Raw genomic sequence first — 19,131 nt, forward strand, 5'->3', positions numbered from 1 at the left:
ATCAGGGAGAGGGGTTTGGCACCACCCCCTACAGAACCCCCACTCACAGAACTGGTGGGGGTAGAGAGGCCTTGGAGCAACAGCCTTGGGGTAGCTGAGGAAACAAACACGGAAAACTAGGGGACGTCAGCCCTTATCTGGAGCTCATTAATAGGGAACATTAGTCAGCTGTGAAGTCCAAGATGGGGCGATAGGCATGTTGAGGGCAGGGATGGGGGGAGTGGGGACAGGAGGCAGCCATACGGGAGAAGAGATATTGGCCCAAACTCCACCTCCATCTCACATGTCCAAATCCAGGATGGAAGGACCCTATAAATGTACATGGTCAGCCTCCCCAGAGACCCTGAGAGAGAGAGAGCGAGCTCACTCGCACATTAAGCTCCCTGCCCTGAGACAACCAGGGCAGCCCACAGAAGGCTCCACGGCATGTGGGAACTCCGGTCCATAGCCTTCTCCAGGGCAGTGTTAGCAGAGTTCCTGGCCACTCTCCTCTTTGTCTTCTTTGGCCTCGGCTCAGCCCTCAACTGGCCACAGGCCTTGCCCTCTGTGCTGCAGATTGCCATGGCCTTCGGCCTGGCTATTGGCACCCTGGTGCAGGCTCTGGGCCATGTCAGCGGGGCCCACATCAACCCCGCCGTGACTGTGGCCTGCCTGGTAGGCTGCCATGTCTCCTTTCTCCGAGCTGTCTTCTACGTGGCTGCCCAGCTGCTGGGGGCCGTGGCTGGGGCTGCTCTGCTCCATGAGATCACACCGCCAGACATCCGAGGGGACCTGGCTATCAATGCTGTGAGTAGTAAGAACGTCCTTTCCACAAGGGCAGATCCTGGCAAGTCCCTTGTAAAGGATGCAATGGGGAGGGACCAGATCTGGGTGGGGGTCTGGGTGGGGAGAGAGAGAAGCAGGGAGAGCGGGGTAGCAGGGTTGGGGTGGGTGGTAGGCAGAAATGCTGGAACCAGGAACACAGTTGACACAGGAGTCAGGGTAGAAAGAGCAGTGATGTCAGAGCAGAGGCGGGATACACGGGTCTGCTGGTACCCTCTGCCCTGAACCTCAAGGAGGAAGAAGAGTTTCAAGGTTTCTCTTGACTTGCTGCCTGCATTCCAGTGAGGGCTAGCGCTAGAACTGGGAGGACGACAGGGCCCCAAAGCAGACGCGCTTTTTGAGCCAGGAGGCACCTCAGAGGGCTGGCCCGCAGGGTCTTCTCGAGGGTAGAAGGACCCAACGTTTCTTCAGCATCTGCCGTGTACAAGCCTCCTGGCAGGGGCTCCCCAGGAGCCCCTTGCTGATACCTCACCGCAACCCTTCGAGGGAGGGAGGAGAAGCTCCATGTCTTAAGCATGAGGGAGCTGAGGCTCAGAGAAGGGAAGTTACAGGCTAAAAAGTCCTAGAGTTGGTCAACCCCAGAGAAAGCACCCAAACCCAGGGGAAAGCTGAAGGGGCAAGGTCTCAGAGAAGGCCCCCAGAGCCCGTGAGCTAGCTGCTGATTGCACGACGAATCGGGCACCTCCGGCACTCTGGGGCTGAGCCCCTCCCCCCACCACAGCCACCACCCCCCACTACTAGGTCTGTGCTAGGCCTGGGCATCTGAGGGCATGGGTGGGAAGGGGTAGTCTGTGTCCCCTCAGCACAGCTCTTGCTCCATCACTCACCCCAGGCCAGGACGGCAAATGCCTCTTTCATGTCTTGGTCTCCTGCATTTCTTGGCCTTCTCCACCCCGGGGCCACTGGGTAAGAGAGCTTATGTCTCTGAAGAGTCTTGTGCGGTCATCCCCTCCTCTGCACAGGTGGCCTTTCTTCATGCAGGGCCAGGGGTTCCCATTGGAATTTCTCTCTTCTTCAAAATGGGAAATATGATGAGGCTGGGTGTTCAGGCTGAACAGACTGAGAAATGTGACCATTTCCATTCAGAATGAAATTAGTTCAATTTGCAGCAAGATGAGGTCCAATCAGACTGAAAGAGGAACTTCCTGAGACCATGGCCAAGAAAGTCTCAGAATGTGTGGCTGGGGAATCTCCTCTAATAGTAGGGCAATGGGAGTGTTAAGGGCCCATGGGGACAGGCAGTCCTTCTCCACTGTTTCACAGTTGACTGGGGCCCTCAAAAGGGAAGGGTCTGGGGAGGCTCCCCACAAGTTACTGCACAGCATTTACCATCTTGAGGAACTGGGAAGAACTTTCCCGGCTAGAGTCGGGCAACAATGGGGCTGACTTGTCCTGAGGGTAGTGTGAGCTAGATGACCCCCATGGCTACCCCGGGTGTCCTCTGAGGTCACCCAGTCTATCCACCAGGAAGTTACCATCGATGCTGTACCTGCTCTGTGCTGGGCCAGATTTCACCTCAGTCTTGGTACCACTCTGTAAGGTGAATTCTGGGATCCTCCACCCTGAGTGGTAAATTAAGGTTCAGCACTCAATTGACTTAAGTCACAGAACCAGTGTTAGCACCTGGAAATGGACCCAGAGCTTTCTGACATCAAACCTACACCCGCACTGCCTCCCTTAGATCAGCTGTTGACCAGAGGGAATGGGGCTGGGGCTCTACCCTGTCATTTCCAGTCCTCACACGGTCTTCCAGGATCATTCTGTTACTGCCATTTTACAGAAAGCCTAACTGAGACTGAAATAAATAGGGTCCCACAGCAAGTCAGAGGCCCCAAAATGCCTGCCTTCAAAGCTCTTTTCACTGTCCCCACTATAGGCTCAGACGCTGGAAGACAGGGGCAGTGTTGGGGGTGGGGGTGGGGGGGGGGTGGGGGTAGGGAGATTAGACTCTAGAAAGATGCAAGAGTTCCAGCCCGGTGGCTAGGACCCAGAGGGTGCGGGTTCAAGGCCTAGAGAAGGAGCATGGGAGCTCAGAGCTGTCACAGCTCCACCTGGTGCAGTGCCCAGATCCAGAGGACAGGGTGTAGGGCACAGGATGACAAAACCCAGAGAGAAATCCAGTACTGGGTGTGGCCCAGTTATGAAATCACATTTTTGCTCAGCTCCAGGTTCTCTCGTTACCCAAGGCAAGGTCTGCTGGGACCATGGGCACCCCACATGTGTGTGGGAGCATCACAGTACCCGCACCCCAATGTGCACAGAATATGCAGGGAGCAAACCCACAGGGCAAAACTGAGGGCTGAAACACAGTGTGGAACAGGCAAGTTCAAGGGAACAGGCAAAGGTTAGAGGAAAGAGTTGTACCCTAGACTCACAAGGGGAGGGGCTACACTAGGACCATCCCCGGAGCCAAGTTCCTAGATCCTGTCTCTGGGAGCCCTTTGGCCACAGGAAGAAAGACCACAGTCTTCTCATTACACCAGTGTCTATCTCATAGCCTAAATAGAGAGGAAGTTCTTATTACCTGGCTTAAAGCTTCCTGCTGCAATCAAAACCTCTTCCATCCTTGTTCTTCAGGAAACAGAAATTCTGGATCTCAGCATCCTTTTCCTCTCACATTGTAGGCACACGACCACAGGCCCTAAACCCAAGGGGCTATGGAGTCAGTTTCCTCACCTCTGACTTGGGGAACACAGAACAAACTACATCAGTAGTTTGGACCAAGGTGGCTGGTGAGCCCTGGTGTTCTGGCTCCCAGCCCAGGAAGCCTATCTGGAGCCTTGACTGCAGGTGGGCTGGAAGGTGGAGCCAGTACAGGGAGCATGCTCAGTGTGCCCCCCCACCCCCCTCTCTGTCCCCAGCTTAGCAACAACTCAACTGCTGGCCAGGCCGTCACTGTGGAGCTTTTCCTGACACTGCAGCTGGTGCTCTGTATCTTCGCTTCCACCGATGAGCGCCGTGGAGACAACCTGGGTACCCCCGCCCTCTCCATCGGTTTCTCTGTGGCCCTGGGCCACCTCCTTGGGGTAGGTCATGGCCACTGGTTCCAGCCTCCCTGATGGGACAGACACACAGACCTTCCCCAAAGAAACAGACACACAGATCACTCTAGAGACAGATATATAGAACTTCCAAAAGTGACAGACACAAAGACACCCCAGAGGGACAGATACACAGAACTCCCAAGAGGGACAGATAACACCCCAGAGGGTTTGATTCTTAGATACCACGAAGGGACAGGTATCCCTCCAACTTCAAGTGAATAGCGAGCCCTGTAAATATAACATGAATTTAATTGTCCATCGCGTGGATTCCCTTTAGGCTGAGGTCAAGCACTGGAGAGGGGCACAAGACTCCCAGCCCTGTCCTCACCTTCTTCCCTCCCTGACCCCTGCCTCCCACTGCAGATCCACTACACCGGCTGCTCCATGAACCCTGCCCGCTCCCTGGCTCCAGCTGTCGTCACCGGCAAATTCGATGACCATTGGGTAATGACTGAAACCTCCCTGATTTCCCCTCCCCCAGAAACCCATCTCAGCAAGGGCTGGAGGAGAGTGGATTGGGATCAGCAAACCCTCCCCAGTCCTCCTCCTGGGGCATGGGGGAGCCTTGGGTGAGCCCTTCAGGTCTGACACCAAAGACTCAGTTTTCGCATCTGTAAGTGAGAATAAGAGCAATTACTGCTATGGCTTTTTGCAAAGATTGATGCAGTGCCTTAGAACTCGATAAATGGTAATATTTATATGAGGTAATATATTTCTGTTATTTAGCATTTATCTAGTATTTAGTATATGCCAGGACTCATTTTAATTGCTTTGCAAATATTGATTCATTTAGTGTTCGCAACCCTGGGAGGTATTATTAGAGTGAGGAAATTGAGGCACAGAGAGGGTGACATGTCCAAGTTCATTCAGGCAGTCTGCTCTGAATTCGCACCCTTAACCCCCAACTACCAAGTCTTCCCAGTGGCTGGTGTTGTCATTACTAATTACATGGACACGCGTATGACTGCCTTCTTTGCGTGAGGCCTCTTTTCAATGCTGTGCGGGAGAGGAGCTCCCGCAAGCCGCCCTTTCGTTCGCCTCCAGGTCTTCTGGATCGGACCCCTGGTCGGCGGCATCCTGGCCTCCCTCCTGTACAACTACATCCTGTTCCCGTCCTCCAAGAGCCTGTCGGAGCGCCTGGCCGTGCTGAAGGGGCTGGAGCCGGACGCCGACTGGGAGGAGCGCGAGGTGCGGCGGCGGCAGTCGGTGGAGCTGCACTCGCCGCAGAGCCCGCCGCGGGGTAGCAAGGCCTGAGCGCGCCGCACCCGGGCTCGAGGGAGCTCGGGGGAGCTCAGGTGACCGCCCGCCACCCACGCCGGACCCCCTCTCCCCAAGTCCGAAGCTGGCCCTCAGCGCAGAGTAGCTGCTTCCAGGAAGTGCCACGACCAGGGTTTCGGGGTAGCGGCGAGCCCGGCAGATCCCCTGTTCTGAGGCTGCAGGCAGCGATTAGTGGACCGTCCCGGCCCCTTGCAAGGAGCTGGGGACTTGGGCACTGAGCTGGGGAGGGAGGGCAGACGAAGACTCTGGAGAGCCTGCACAGTGTACTGAGTAGGGTGGAGGGAAGTGCACACACCCCCACGTTGCGGGGCAGGGGTCTAGGAACAGTGCATCAGGTTTGCTAGCTCATCCCCCAGTGCCTCTCTGTCCCCATGTGCAAGGTTGTGCATGCTCCTGAGTGTGAACAGGTGTGCCTGTGGTGACACAAGTGTGCAATGGCTGGCCACCACTCACTCCCCTCTTGACCCATCCCTCCCCCACCTGCAATAAATCCACTTCCTCTGCAGTGGATGAGTCCTTGAAGCCAGTTATCCCCAGTAACTCTGAGAGTGTGCTCCCCAAGAGAAGGGAAGGGGAGGGTCTGGAGCCCACCATGAGAGAGCTGAAGGGAGGGCACTGATTTCCAACCCCTACCCTGCCCCTTCTGGAAAATTCCCCTATGCAGCAGCACTGGGCCCTAAGACTTGCCAGGACGCATTGCTAGAGGCAATAAGGTATCAAGCAGAGAACAGCTACTCCAGAAGTGGCCTCTGGGAAAAATGAAAGTTGAGTGGCCAAGGACCTCCTTCCTGCCCTAAGAAAGGACCTCACCCAAGGAGGAAACGGGCATAAGTGTGTGCATGCCGCACATGTATATATGCGACCCCATCTCCTGGGGGCCTCCAGACCCAGAGATTAGCCTCCCACTGCAGCAGAGGAAACAAAAGCCCTTTGTGGGCCCCTGCCCTTTCTCTTGGGAAAGGGGGAGATTTGCAACTAGACACTTCTTGAAAGGAGACACTCAGTTTCGCAAGTGAGCCCTCTCGCCCTGTACATATGGCTGGCTGGGCAAGACACTCAGGCATGAAACCACGGGCACCAGGCAACACACCTCCATCACCCACCCCAAGGTCAACCCTCTTCCGCAGGCAGCAGCTCTTCCGCCCCTCTCTCCCTTCCACCCCTCAGCTCCAGTGCTACCCTCACGTTTCGGCTCCCACCACAGGACGTTACTGTGGAGAGAGCAGCCTAGCACTCTCAGGGCTGGAGAAGGGATGTGACTTGTCCAGAGAGGCAGGTCGGTATCTAGAGCTAGGCTTCTAAATTTCCAGGCCAGTGCCGTTTCTCAAATGAGATTAACTGGGATTAAGTGAGATGATGCATGTAAAGATGCTGTGTGAACTATAATTCCTCATACCATTATCACGCATTATTGGGATCATTTCATTATTTCTGCTTCCTGGGGGAAGAATGCAGAAGGGGCCTGACCCTTGGCCTCCTTTACCTCCTTCAGTTTGTGGCCAAAGCAAAGGAGAACACTGGGGCCCCAAGGTGCAGGCAGGAGTTGGGTTTGGGGCTGGCCTCATCCTGATTCAGCCTTTCAACCTCTCTTAACCTTAAGCACACACTGGCTGTTCTCACCTTGCTTCCAACACCCAGACTGTCCATTCTCCCCTCCCTCTCCAGCCTGCTGCATAGCTAACCTGAGAATCACACACAACAGAGCCTCCTTCTCCATGCTCTGTTGCCTCCATGCTTTCAAGGCTTCTATCTGTGTCTGTCCCACACTGCACCAAGCATCACTGTGCACCAGAGCTTCCAGCCCCTTCTGAAGGGTCTCCTCTCCTTTCAGAGATGGACTGCATATGAAGAACACATCTCTGTAATTGTGCTCACCTCCTCACCTATGCTCTTTTCTGTCTTCCTTGACCAAACCTCCCTTTGGGTTAGAAAAAGCCTGCTTTGGCCATAGTTGCTATGGAGATGAGTCTCTCAATCCCCAATAGCTGACGACAGTCACCTGGCCTCACTACCATGGGAGGGGGCGAGTCAGAGACCAAAGTGACCTCTAGGGCTGTACTCCTGCCAGCTGAGCATCTTTGTTCTGGAAGTTCAAAGCCAGCAAAGCACTGAGGTAGGAGCCAAGCCTAGATGTGTCCCAGGTACTTCATCTTCACGTCACCTCTCCCCCACAGATCCCTCTAGAAGTTGCCAAATTTCTCTCTTTGTCTGTTCATCTTCCTAGATTGCATCTCCCCACAAACTAAATGTGAGTTCCCCACCACTTCCAGACCTGATTGCCCAGATTGGGGCCACTGAAGTCAGAGGTCAAAGCAGGATGGGGGTGAACTGACATCTATTAAGCATCTCTTGTGACCTAGCCTCTGTGCTGGGTTCTTTACATGTATTAGCCAATCGAATCCTCCTAAAACTTCAGGCAGGTTACGGAAGGACTATGGCCTACAGCCATGCTGGGTTTTACTTTCTCCAAAGCACTCCCATATCATCTCCTGTGATTATCTCCCGACCCCAGGCCGAACGAATACTGTCCTTCCCATTTTAGGCTGAGGCTGAGGCTAAGAGACTGGTCTGAAGTCACACAGCTATATATATATATAGTGGAGCTAAGACTTGAACTCACGCCTTCTTATGCAAGAGCCCATGATATTTCCACTCAGAAGTCAGAGGAGACCAGGTCTGTGCTGAGGCCAGTCCTAGGCCCCTCCTGGGAGCCCCTGGCAGAAACCAGGGCATACATCCTGACCTGTCCAGCCCAGCCTGCTGCCTTGTGGTAGACACGGGGCCTTGGGGAAGATGCAGCCAGGTAGAGGGAAAAGGACAAAGAACACAGGCTGGTTTCTGCCCTTGAAGAGCACCTGGTCTAGAGGAGGGTGGAGGTCAAACACACCCCAAACCAGACCGAGGCAGGGCAGCATGGAGGCAGGTGAACAGCCCTTCAGGTCCCCAAGCTGGAGACGGAGAAGACTCTGAGCTGAGGGAGGAGTGGCTGACCACTGAGTCCCAGCTGCCTCCATCCTCATACTCCCACTTTGTGCCAGACAACTTCATAACCTCACTGTTACTGCGATACAGTTTTGTGTCTTTATGCTGTGATTCTGTATCTATGTGGTGCCTCCCAGAGGGACTGTGAGCCCTTTGGGGCAGGGCTCCTCTGGTTCTTAAATGGCACCCTCCTATCTTCCCTCATCAGCCAACTTAGTCTAACACAGGACTCTGCACACAGTAAACACTCAATAAATGCTCATTTGCCAATAAATTCTGTTTCTTTCACAACTTAGAAATGCTCTGTTGTGGGGGAATATAGCTCAAATGGTAGAGTGCATGCTTAGCATGCACGAGGTCCTGGGTTCAGTCCCCAGCACATCCTCTAAAAATAAATAAATAAACCTATACCCACCCCCAGAAAAAAAAAAAAGAAATACTCAATAGAGTTCAAGATGCCAGAAGACAGACTAGGGTCAATGGCATGTCATGAACTCCCCAGAGCTGCAGCTTGGAACAGTGCAGATGTAATTTCAGTGCTGAATAAGCAAGGAGGGCTGTGGTGGCAAATTCCCACTGCCAAAATGGGCATGAGGGGCTCTGGGACCCAGGTGGCACCACAGGGAGGGCATTGAGACATGGGCTGGCTATGTGGCCTCCAGAGAGAGCAAAAGACAGCCTCTTTTGGTCCCCTCATGCTGGCGATAGCACCGTGTCGGGAAGTCAGGGCAGGGACCCCAGGGTCTGGGACTATACCTAATATTCAACATGTCCAAATCCGTCCTCCTGCGCTTCTCTCCAAACCCGCTTCTCCCACTGTCCTCCCCATCTCAGCTGATGGCAACTCCATCTTTCTAGCTGCTCAGGCCAAAAGGCTTGAGTCATCTGTGACTCCTTGTTCTCACACCCAACCCTGAATCCATCTGTTAGTTCTACTTTCACAAGGCATCCAGGATCCCACCCCTCTCACCTTCAGTACCCCTCCCCGACCCTGCCACCTCAGGGCCAGGCCACCATCTCCCTGTCCCCATTCCTGCCCCTCCCATCTCTTCTCAACCCAGTGGACAGAGGCCTCGTGTCAAAACTTTGTCAACATACAGCAGTCTCCTACTCAGTGTCTCCCTCATTCTCTTGAGTGAATCCTGCTGTCATTTTCGGTGATACACAAGGTCTGCCCACCTCCACCACCTCTCTGTCCTCACTTGCTCCCTCTGCTCCTACAACACAGGCTGCTCCCTCTGCCTGGAATGTTCTTACCCCCACCCCCACCCCCACCCCATACCTGCATAGTTCTTTCCCTCTCCTCTTCAAGTCTTTGCTCAGATGTCACCACAATAAGACCTACACGGACACCCATTTCAAATTTCAAAGACCCTCCCCTCCTACCCTTATATGCCCCGTCCCCCTTGACATACTCAATTTTTCCACAACACTTAACCAGATTCTATTGTACCATATAATTTCCATATGTCATTGTTTAGTGTTTGTCTCTCTCCTTTCACTAGAATTTTAGCTCCACAAGGAGGCGTCTGCTAGCTCATGGATATCTCCCCAGTGCCTAGAACAGTGCCTGGGACATAGTAAGTGCTCCATAAATCTTTGTGGAAAGAATGAATCAATGAGTGACTCTTCCCCAACCCTGGGGATAAGTGGAGTCCTGGCAGCATCACCTGCTGCCAATTACCTTGTCATTTCTACCTCCAGCCCTCAAATGTTTCCAGGGAATCCAGGGGGCCCACTATCAGGAGAGGAGGAAGGCCCCCACCATGAGTGATTCTAACTCTCCCTGCCACATATGGGGCGATCCATCTCCCAGCCCAGAGGGGTCCCAGGAAAGCATTCCTCTAGGGCTGATAGAGGAGGGTCCCAGTGCTCAAGGCAAAGATAATTTCAGCATCTAGGTGCTCTTGTGACAACCTGGGGACAGAGTGACTCTGACGGTTAGAGAAAGGTGGAAGGGTCTCAAGCTCAGGCTTAGGAAATGTAACCAGTTGCCCACATCTGAGCAACCTTAACAGGTAGGGACTCCTTCAGCCACATCAGACTGACAAAACTGTGGGTCCCATCTCAGGTCATTGGGCAAGGTAGAACCTCTGAGTCTGGTTTTCCTCACAGGCAGCTGGGAATTTAATCACACAGTGGAGGCCAAAGCTCTTTGCTGGTGGTAAAGGACTGGGCTCAAATCCTCAAGTAGGAGCTTCCCCTGGTGGCACTGTTGAGTCCTTCCCACTCCAAGAGATGGAGTTTGAGATCTGCAGATTCACAATGACAGTGCCTGAAGAGAGAGGATGAAAACGAAGGCTGGAAGGGTGCAGACTGGAGGCAGGTTCAGCAGAGAAGGGACTTGGCCCCCGAGGGCCTCTGGGGTCAACAGGGTCATTGTTCCAGTCTGCAACAGTCTGCACCAGCCTCAGAAGAAGATCCTGAATATAGCGGCCATGCTCTGCCACAGGCAGGGCCTCAGGACCCATGGCAGAAGGACAGAGAGACCTCCTGCCTTAAGAAGAGAGATCTAGGGGTGGAGTTGCTCCATGAGGAAACCCAGAGCCCAGCAGGAACAATAGCGAGGTTTTTTTCCATCCGTTTTCTTCTGTTTTCTTTGGCTGTTAGCTGTCATGGAGCCCAGAGCCCGTTCCTCCAGGTCCCTGGCTTTCCTCCGGGCCCCTCCCCTCAGCCTGACAGAGGAGCACCTGTTCTCTCCCTCTGCTGCACCCTCTCACTTTGCTCCATACAGAGCCCTAGGGGGCTTTTAAAATTACAGTCACAACATGAAGAAACTTTACTGAGCTTTACTCTAAATGCTTCCCCAAAACATGTCACAGCATGGTGGCGGGGTCTTTAGTGCAGCTCCACTCCACTTGAGTGCAGATCCTGGGAGTGGTTCCCTGACTCCTCTTCCAAGCCTTAGAGGGCCTCCAGCCTCATTCCTCACATGCCTAACCTGGGGGTGGGAAGAGGGAGGGGTGGGAGAGCAGCTGGGAGATCAGAGGGAAGGGGCAAGAGTGGGGAGGGGGCACAGGACTAGAAGAAAGTGTCACCCAGGCTGGGGGTGGGAAGACTTGGCTTTGGGGGAACTGAAAAAGACAACATGTAAAAGAAGCAGACATGGAAAATGAGGGAGAGATGCACAGAAAGTCACAGAGATTGAGACAGGGAAAGGTGAAACAGAGAGTGGATAGAAACTGAGAGATGAATAGAGAGGTTGAGACAGAGTTAAGGCTAAGGCTGTAACAACAGAGAAATTGAAAAGGGGTTGGGGGGAGGCCTGAGAAGGAGACTGAAATGAGAGAGGAAGAGAGAGAGAGAAAGAGAGGAAGAAGGGCAGGGAGACTGAAGAGAGAGACAAAAGACTGAAAAAGAGAGGCAGACAGGGTTTGGAGAAAGAGACTGAAGGAGAGAGGGAAGAGGCAGATTTCAAAAGGGAGAAAAAATCAAGACTGAGTGAAGATTTGAAGGAAGAGGAGACTAAGGAGCAAGAGAAGGAAAACCTGAGATACAGAGAGGGGAGTGGGCTCTGGCAGGAGGGCGGGAGAGACCAACACTGGCACGGGAAGTCGGAGTGCTCTTGCCCCCTCTCCGCGCCCCACACCGACCCCCACGTCGTGGGGCCTCTTCCCTGACCCAAGACAAAACCGAATCCGGTATGTCCCCTCCAGTCCTATGAACCTCCTTCAGGGACTCGCTGGGATTCTCCAAGAAGGCTATTCTCCTGGAGAAGCAGGGACGGCTGCTGCGGAGGAGTGGGCGCCTCTCGGGGTCCACCGCCTCCTCCCAGGACTGCCCGGGGCTGCCCGGCGTCGAGGACTGCCGAGCTGGGGGCAGGCTGGCACGGGGCCCACTTTCCCCAAAACGCCCCCGCCGCAAGCGGGGAGGCCTGCCAGTGCCCTGCCGGGAGAGGCCGACGACGGCCGGACCGCCCCGAACCGCCCTGCCCGGTCACCCGCCCCCGCCACCGGCCGGCAAGGAGCTGAGTGGAGGTGGCGCTGTCCACAGGGAAGCACATCATTCCAGCCCTGCCGGGGGTGAGGTCGGGTCAGGATGCCCGGGTCGCAGGAGGAAAAGGAGGAGCTGGATCCAGGGCCCGAACAGAAGAAAAGGGAAGACCACTGCCGGAGATAAAGGCCCAGCGGAGGCAGCCTCCCAGAGGTCAGTAGGACGCGAGAGTCCAGACCCAGCCGAGTCTCCCGGGGAACCCAGCAGAGACAGCGAAGAGGAGAGCGCGGGAGACGCCCAGAGCGCACAATGCGCGGGTCCCAGGCCGCCGGGCCGATCTACACCGCTGGCCGGGTCACGTGGCCCGAGCCGACGTGCCGCTGCCCGGGCGGAGGGGCGCGCTGGGTCCGGGTCAGCTGCGAGCCCGGGGCGGCCGCGAAGTTCCCACTCTGGGAGCCGCGCTGGCCCCCAAGCGCGGGAGCCGCCCACTGCCCGCCCGCCTCGCCGAAGGACGCCCGCCCTCTATATAGCACGCCCCCGCAGGGCTCGAGCCAGGCCGCTTGCCGCGACGTGGGCGCCGGAGAGCACAGCAAGCCTGAGTGCCAGCCCCCCGCCCCCAGCGCCGCCGCCCCGACGGGTGTCCCCTGCTGCGGCCGCGAAGGCCAGACCATGAAGAAGGAGGTGTTCTCCTCTGCCTTCCTCAAGGCTGTGTTCGCCGAGTTCCTGGCTACCCTCATCTTCGTCTTCTGCGGCCTCGCCTCGGCCCTCTCGTGGCCGTCGGCGCTGCCCAGCGTCCTACAAATCTCCGTGGCCTTTGGCCTGGCCATAGGCACCCTGGTCCAGGCCCTGGGCCCCGTGAGCGGTGCCCACATCAACCCTGCCATCACACTGGCCCTCCTAGTGGGCAACCAGATCTCCTTGCTCCGGGCTGTCTTCTACGTGGTGGCCCAGCTGGTGGGCGCCATTGCCGGGGCCGGCATCCTCTATGGGCTGGCACCGAGCAATGCCCGGGGCAATCTGGCCGTCAACTCGGTGAGTGCCCGCGCGGCTGGGGGTGGGGCAGGGACCCTGGGGTGGGCTCCAGACCTGGCCCCCAAACCCCATCTGCAGAATGGGTGCCACAGAGTGGGCCACTGCACACTCGCCAGAAAGGCCATAGCCTCCTAAGGCCAGGAAGATGAATCTCCGATGTGGTGTGTGCTCCTCAGCCCACTGCTCTGGTTGATACCCACCTCTTCTGCCTGCTCCCCTCATGCTGCCATATCCCAGCTTCTCTCCTGCTGCCTGCTGCCCCTCTTTTCTGCAGAAAATGTCTGTCTCTTCTGTCTTACCTCTGAGTTCTTCCATCCTCTTGAGTGCCTCACTGCTCCCCTCAGGGGAGTGGTCTCATGGAACCATAGGTCTCTGATGGTTGTGATCCTGCCTTTAGTGACCACAGCCTCTTTGGGTCTCATTTTCTTATTCTCATTACATGGGAATGAGCATAACCCACCACAGCAGGAGCAGGGCGACTGCATTTAGAAACCATGATTGGGAACCCCCTAACGTGGTACCAGTGCCTATGGTCTCTGCTGAGTATTGTTTCCCACTCCTGGCCCCCTACTGCTTCCTCCTCCCGCTGCCCCAGATTCAGCACCCATGTCTCATGCAAACTGGGTTCATTAATCAAACACAGAGGAGGATTTTCTCAGCCATTGTCAAGCTGTGAGTCAGCCCCACCGGAGAGACGGGTTGAGGTTGGCACTGGCAATGGATCAGGCACGGGCGGGAGGCGGGCTTGGGGGTGCAATAGGCAAACTGGGCAGCTGCCCGCAGGAGGGAGGGTAAATGCCAGCTTACAGGGTTGGGGACTGGGCAGAACCAGTGAAAGGCCTGTGTCCAGGAACAGCTCCCCTCACACTTGCTGTTGGGCCTGCGCTCCAAACTTTGCTCCCACTGTGAAGTATGTAGTCTCTTCGGCAAATGATCTCCCTGATGTGACGGGGCTTGGCTTCCAGCAGCTTGGGCTCCGAGTGTCCCTGGAGATCAGAAGTCCTGTCCGCCCAACCTCTGGCCATAGAGCCAGCAGAAGGTGAGGTTCCTAACGCACCCTCCCCTTGCAGCTCAACAACAACATAACTCCGGGCCAGGCCGTGGTGGTGGAGCTGATTCTGACCTTCCAGCTGGCACTCTGCATCTTCTCCTCCACCGACACCCGCCGCACCAGCCCTGTGGGATCCCCGGCCCTGTCCATTGGTCTGTCCGTTGTACTGGGCCACCTTGTGGGGGTGAGCAGTACTGCCACTTGGCCCCTCAGGGCAAATAGTAGGCCCCTAGAGCAGCTCCTTCTGGACCGTGAGCCCCGCAGTTCAGGCCTGAAGTGGGGCTGCTGTACTCTGGCCCAGACTTGATCCCCTCAAACCTTCTCTAGTCTGAGGAAAGATGGAGTGAGTGGGAGTTGGCGTAGGGGCAGGAAACCAAGCCCAAGATTAGGACAGAGAGGAGAGTAGGGGTGCATAGGGACTTGTGGAGGGAGAGGTCACCAGTCTAGGAATTGGGAGATGAGTTGGAGACCTGGCTGAGCCCCTGATCTTCTGGTGGACCCTGGGAGAGTCCTGTGGGAGTGGACAAGCACAATGCCTTCCTCACCGCCTCCCTCTCTCTATCCAGATATACTTCACCGGCTGCTCCATGAATCCAGCCCGCTCTTTCGGTCCTGCAGTAATTATGAAGCGGTTCAGTCCCTTGCACTGGGTGAGTCTGGGTCCTCCCCTGGCTCCCTGGCAGTAGGGGCCTGGAGACCTGGCCATGGCAACTGACAGCTAATAGGACTTTCTGGATGCTGGAGCTTGGGGGTGGGCCCTGGGAGCAGTGGCTGGAGAGAGAAGGGGACATAGCAAGGGATGAGATGCAGCCAGAACAAGGGCAGGGGTAGGTTTACGTGGTAGGAGACCCTGGTTGTGGGGGTAGGGGCTTCGTGTGTCTGTTCTTCTAGGCGAGGGAAAGGGAATCTGTCCTTCTGTGTTGATCTCTGAGGACTTTGTTTTTATCCTTCTGGGGGCAGGGTCTGTGTCTGTCATCTCTGATGTTTTATTTATCTGTCCCTATTGAAGGGGTGGGGAGAGCCTTCCTGTGGGTCTGTCCTTCTGGACAAACTGTCACCTCCTTTGAGAGCTCATGGCTTCTCTCCAGTTTGTCTCTGTCCCTGAGTGCGAGAGATGTTCCGTTTGTCTCTCTGAGATTCTCCACATCTATTCCCTCCGAAGGTTCATTTCTCTCTCTTTAGGGTGGGGTTGGTGGGGCCCTGTCCCTCTGGGGATCTGTCTGTATCCTTTGAGGATCTGGGTGTCTGTGGTCCATGTCCCTGTCATTGGGGAGTGGGGTTTCAGTCTGTCTGTCCCTGAAGTGGGAAGAAGTCTTTCCTTCTGGAAGTCTGTATGTCCATCTCCTCCGAGAGCCCATGGTTCTGTCCTCTGAAGGAGGGGGGGCTTGTTCTCTAAGGCCTGGGGCTCAGCCCCCTGACTCCGCGCTGTCTCTACCAGGTGTTCTGGGTGGGGCCCATCGTGGGGGCTATCCTGGCTGCCGTCCTCTACTTCTACCTGCTCTTCCCCAACTCCCTGAGCCTGACTGAGCGTGTGGCCATCGTCAAGGGCACGTATGAGCCCGAGGAGGACTGGGAGGAACATCAGGAGGAGCGGAAGAAGACCATGGAGCTGACTGCCCACTGACCAGCGTCACCTGGGGGCCAGCCTCTCAGCCCTGAATTGCAGGGGAAAAGGGAAAATATATGACAGCAAAGCTTCCTTTCCACATGGCTGGGTCCTCTGGGCTGGGGAGGAGGTGCTGACTCCCCAGGCTGCACAGTTAGAGTTGGGAGCAGAAATACATGACGGGACTCTTGGGGTGGGGGACGGGGTCTGGGGTCTGGTGGGAAGGGGTCTCTCTGGGACAGGGCAGTGAGATCAGAGCTCAGAGATCATGAATGCAGTGCCAAGCTGGCTGGCTGCCCCAGGGTCAGGCCAGGAAGGGGTGGCCAGTGGTCTGTATCCCTTCCCCTTCCGCCACCCTCCTCAAGAGCCAGGGGAATCCCAGCCACTGTGTCGGCAGAGGCTGACCCTCCCCAGAGCTTTTTAGGAGGGAAGCAGACTGGTTCATTAAATGCCGTTTTATTTATTTCTGCTCAAGGATGCATGGGGTAGGGCTGCTGGTGTTTGGGGTCGGGGCTTCCCAATAAACCACTGACATTCATGTTTGGCCTCATCGCTCCCCAGAAGCCTCCTCCTGGGACACTCTGGCTCATCACCTCTCCTCTTCATCACCCACACCCTCCTCCACAGTTTCCACAATCCTCTGTGAAGAGACAGGGAAGCTGAGGCTAGGAGAGGCTTAAAGAGCCATAGACATGCGGTTGGGAGGAGAGAAAGAGACCAAAGGTAGAAGCAGAACTAGAGGTCAGGAAGGGGCGGTGGCCGCAGAGAAGGAAGGTCCTCAGCAAGTCGCCCTTCTGCTCACCCCTCCCTCCTCAGCTATGTCAAGTCCCTGCCACTTGAGGAGAACCTGGCACCAGTGCTAGGGTGTGCTGGGCAGGGTGGAGGAGAAGTGAACCGGCCAGCAGCCCCTTGAGATGCCAAGGAGGTGACCAGCCAAGTCTGTCATCAGGGAGGAGGCACAGTCCTGGACTCCCCTCTCTGCCCTGCTGTGTTCCAAAAACATGCCACGTTGGAGCCTGTGCTCAGAGGGAGAAGCCCCCTGCCCTCACCCCCACCCATAAGCCATTCCTGGCCCAACTCTTTTCAGGGGCTCCTCTCCCCCACCTCCACTGGCCAGGGTTCCCACCTTCTCTAGGCCTATAGCTCTGCCCTCATGACCTGACTGTCCCCCTGCCACTGACCCTCCTTAGGAAACCTCTTTAAACTCGCTGAGCCTCTGTCTCTTAAGCTGTAAAGTCAGGATAAAAACTGTTTCCCTCACAGGGTTGTTATGGGGTCAGATGAAAGTTGGGAGGGAGATTCCCAGGACTGCACTGCTCTCTGTGGGGAAGGGGTCAGATGGCAGCTCAGGACATATCAGACTTACAGAGTCTGGCTTGGAGGTCAAATCTGGCTGTGCGATTCAGGGTAACATAAACTCTCTGAGTTTTAATGACCTCTTCTATAAAGTGGGGGTGCTTGTACCCACTTCCTGGATTGTGGTGAGGATACAATAAGACAGTGGATGGAAGAGAAAAGCTTGTGCAAACATGGCCAGGTGCGCCAGAGCATGAGCTCAATTCGCTAGTTTGAGGGGAATCCAGCACGTACACATCTGGGACCTCAGCCACACCCCAGTTCTGGGACTCCCTCTCCTGAGAGTTTGAACTTGACCTCCCCTTCTCCCTGGAGTGCGAGCCTCTCCATGTTGTTTTCATTTTTGTTTCAGAAGAGAAGGGGGCCAGTAGGGCCAGGAGATGGTCTGAGAAGGGGTGGGAGAAGCTATGGATGGTGGCTGGCAAGGGTCAGCCCCTCCGGGAGGGAGTGAGGAGGGGCAGACTCCCTAGAACTCCTGCAAACTTGAGTTCAGTGTCTGTAAATGGGAGCTGCAGCTGGCCCTGCCCTGTCCTGCCTGCCTCACGGCCCACTTACAGTTAACATCGAATGGCAGAACCTCAGGGCCCCAGTAAAGGATCAGTTCCCCCAGCCACTGCCTCCACCCCTGCCCCTACCCAAGAGCCTAGCGCAAGTGCCAGCTCTGACCAGCAGGGGGGGACCTCGTCCACCAAATCCACCGCTGCGGTGCTTCCTCTTCCCCAAGTCTCCAGTCTGGTCACCAGTCAGATGGGGGCGTGGAGGGTGGGGAGACAAGGGGAGTCTCTCAGGAGTGGGTCCCCTGGGACACCAAGAAGCAGCTACCCCTACTCCACCACACCCCTCTGTCTGGGAGTGGGTGCAGAAGAGAGGAGATCCTTTCCTCCTCTCCCCACTCCCCCTCTGCCCAGGGGCTGCCAGTTTTCACCAGGTAGGAGAGTGGACAAGGTGACATGATAGATGGAGGAGAACTATGGATTTAAGGACAGAGAACAGACAGATGGTTTGCTGTCTATATGGATGGACAGGAGGAGGAAGAGGGGTTGCTGGGAGGGTCAGCTCTCTCAGCCCCAATCTGAGCCTCAGCTTCCTCCTCCATCAGCTGTGGATGAGAGCATCAGACCTTCTCACCCTTCCACACACGACTCAGGTGAGGCACAGCCCTGACTGGAAGGCTAGCCTCTCCATCCAGCCCAGCAACTTGGTTCCTTTCTCGGACAGGCCCAAGGGGAGCATAATCCAATGAACGGTGGGTGTCTGGGGGACAGACTCTCAGGGTCGGGTGGGGCATCCAGTCCGAGGGAGGTACAGGCGGGCCGGAGGGCGAGGGTCTGCCTAGGGCTTGGGGCTGACCGGGTGCGGCAGTTGGGGCTGTTTGGCCAGCAGAGGGCGCCGTGCTCCCTGGTGTCGGATCCTCCCCGCGAGGCCCCGCTCCGGGCGGCAAAGACCTGCGCACACACGAGACCGCACTCGCTGAGCCCACTCTACACTGCCCTTAGGATAGACCCAGAGGGCTGCGTCTTCTCGGCATAGACTGCTCACTCCACGTGTGTGCAGAGCCTCATCATCTGTCCCCCATTCTCTCTCACGCGGCCCTGGGGACCAGACCTGGGTGTCTGGCTCCATGTGTTCCCAGAGAGGCACACGTATGTGTCACATCCAAGTACACACATGCTCAGTCACCCCTCTGACCCTCTGTTCCACTGAAGACAGAACTCAGGAAGAGCTTTGATCCTCCTGTAGGAGCCTTCCCCCCTCCCCCTCCGCCTGTGCCCAGAAGCTGCCAGTTTTCACCAGGTAGGAAGATGAACATGTGATGTGATGGAGAGATGGAGGAGGACTAGGGGTAAAGGCAGAGAGTAGACCAGGGGTTGGCTGTCTAGATGGACGGACAGGAGGAGGGGTTGCTGGGCGGATGGGCTCTCTCAGCCCCTTTCTGAGCCTCAGCTTCCTCTTTCCAGTTTTTGTGGGGATGGGTGAGGGGGTGCAAGGGAAATTACCTTGAATCCTTCCCTTTCTGTCATGTTTTT

At 56.1% G+C, this 19,131-nt stretch overlaps 2 protein-coding genes across 3 annotated transcripts; both read left to right on the plus strand.

Annotated features, from left to right (window-relative positions):
• Positions 1-321: 321 nt before the first annotated feature.
• LOC102505761 (aquaporin-2) lies at positions 322-8,417 on the plus strand. Its single transcript, XM_006177699.3, has 4 exons — positions 322-786; positions 3,684-3,848; positions 4,230-4,310; positions 4,911-8,417. Exons 1-4 carry the CDS (start codon positions 427-429, stop codon positions 5,118-5,120), a joined length of 816 nt encoding a protein of 271 aa, XP_006177761.1. The 5' UTR covers positions 322-426; the 3' UTR covers positions 5,121-8,417.
• A 3,656-nt stretch (positions 8,418-12,073) lies between these two features.
• On the plus strand, positions 12,074-16,286 carry LOC106728783 (aquaporin-5). Of its 2 annotated transcripts, none has more exons than XM_032492782.1 (4): positions 12,074-13,091; positions 14,162-14,294; positions 14,709-14,792; positions 15,581-16,286. In XM_032492782.1, exons 1-4 carry the CDS (start codon positions 12,369-12,371, stop codon positions 15,667-15,669), a joined length of 1,029 nt encoding a protein of 342 aa, XP_032348673.1. In that variant the 5' UTR covers positions 12,074-12,368; the 3' UTR covers positions 15,670-16,286. The 2 variants fall into 2 exon arrangements, with proteins under 2 accessions (XP_032348673.1, XP_032348672.1); XM_032492781.1 differs by having other exon boundaries at positions 12,080-13,091; positions 14,162-14,326.
• The last annotated feature ends 2,845 nt before the right edge of the window (positions 16,287-19,131 follow it).

The sequence above is a fragment of the Camelus ferus genome, chromosome 12, assembly GCF_009834535.1.
Source record: "Camelus ferus isolate YT-003-E chromosome 12, BCGSAC_Cfer_1.0, whole genome shotgun sequence".
Lineage (NCBI taxonomy): Eukaryota > Metazoa > Chordata > Mammalia > Artiodactyla > Camelidae > Camelus > Camelus ferus.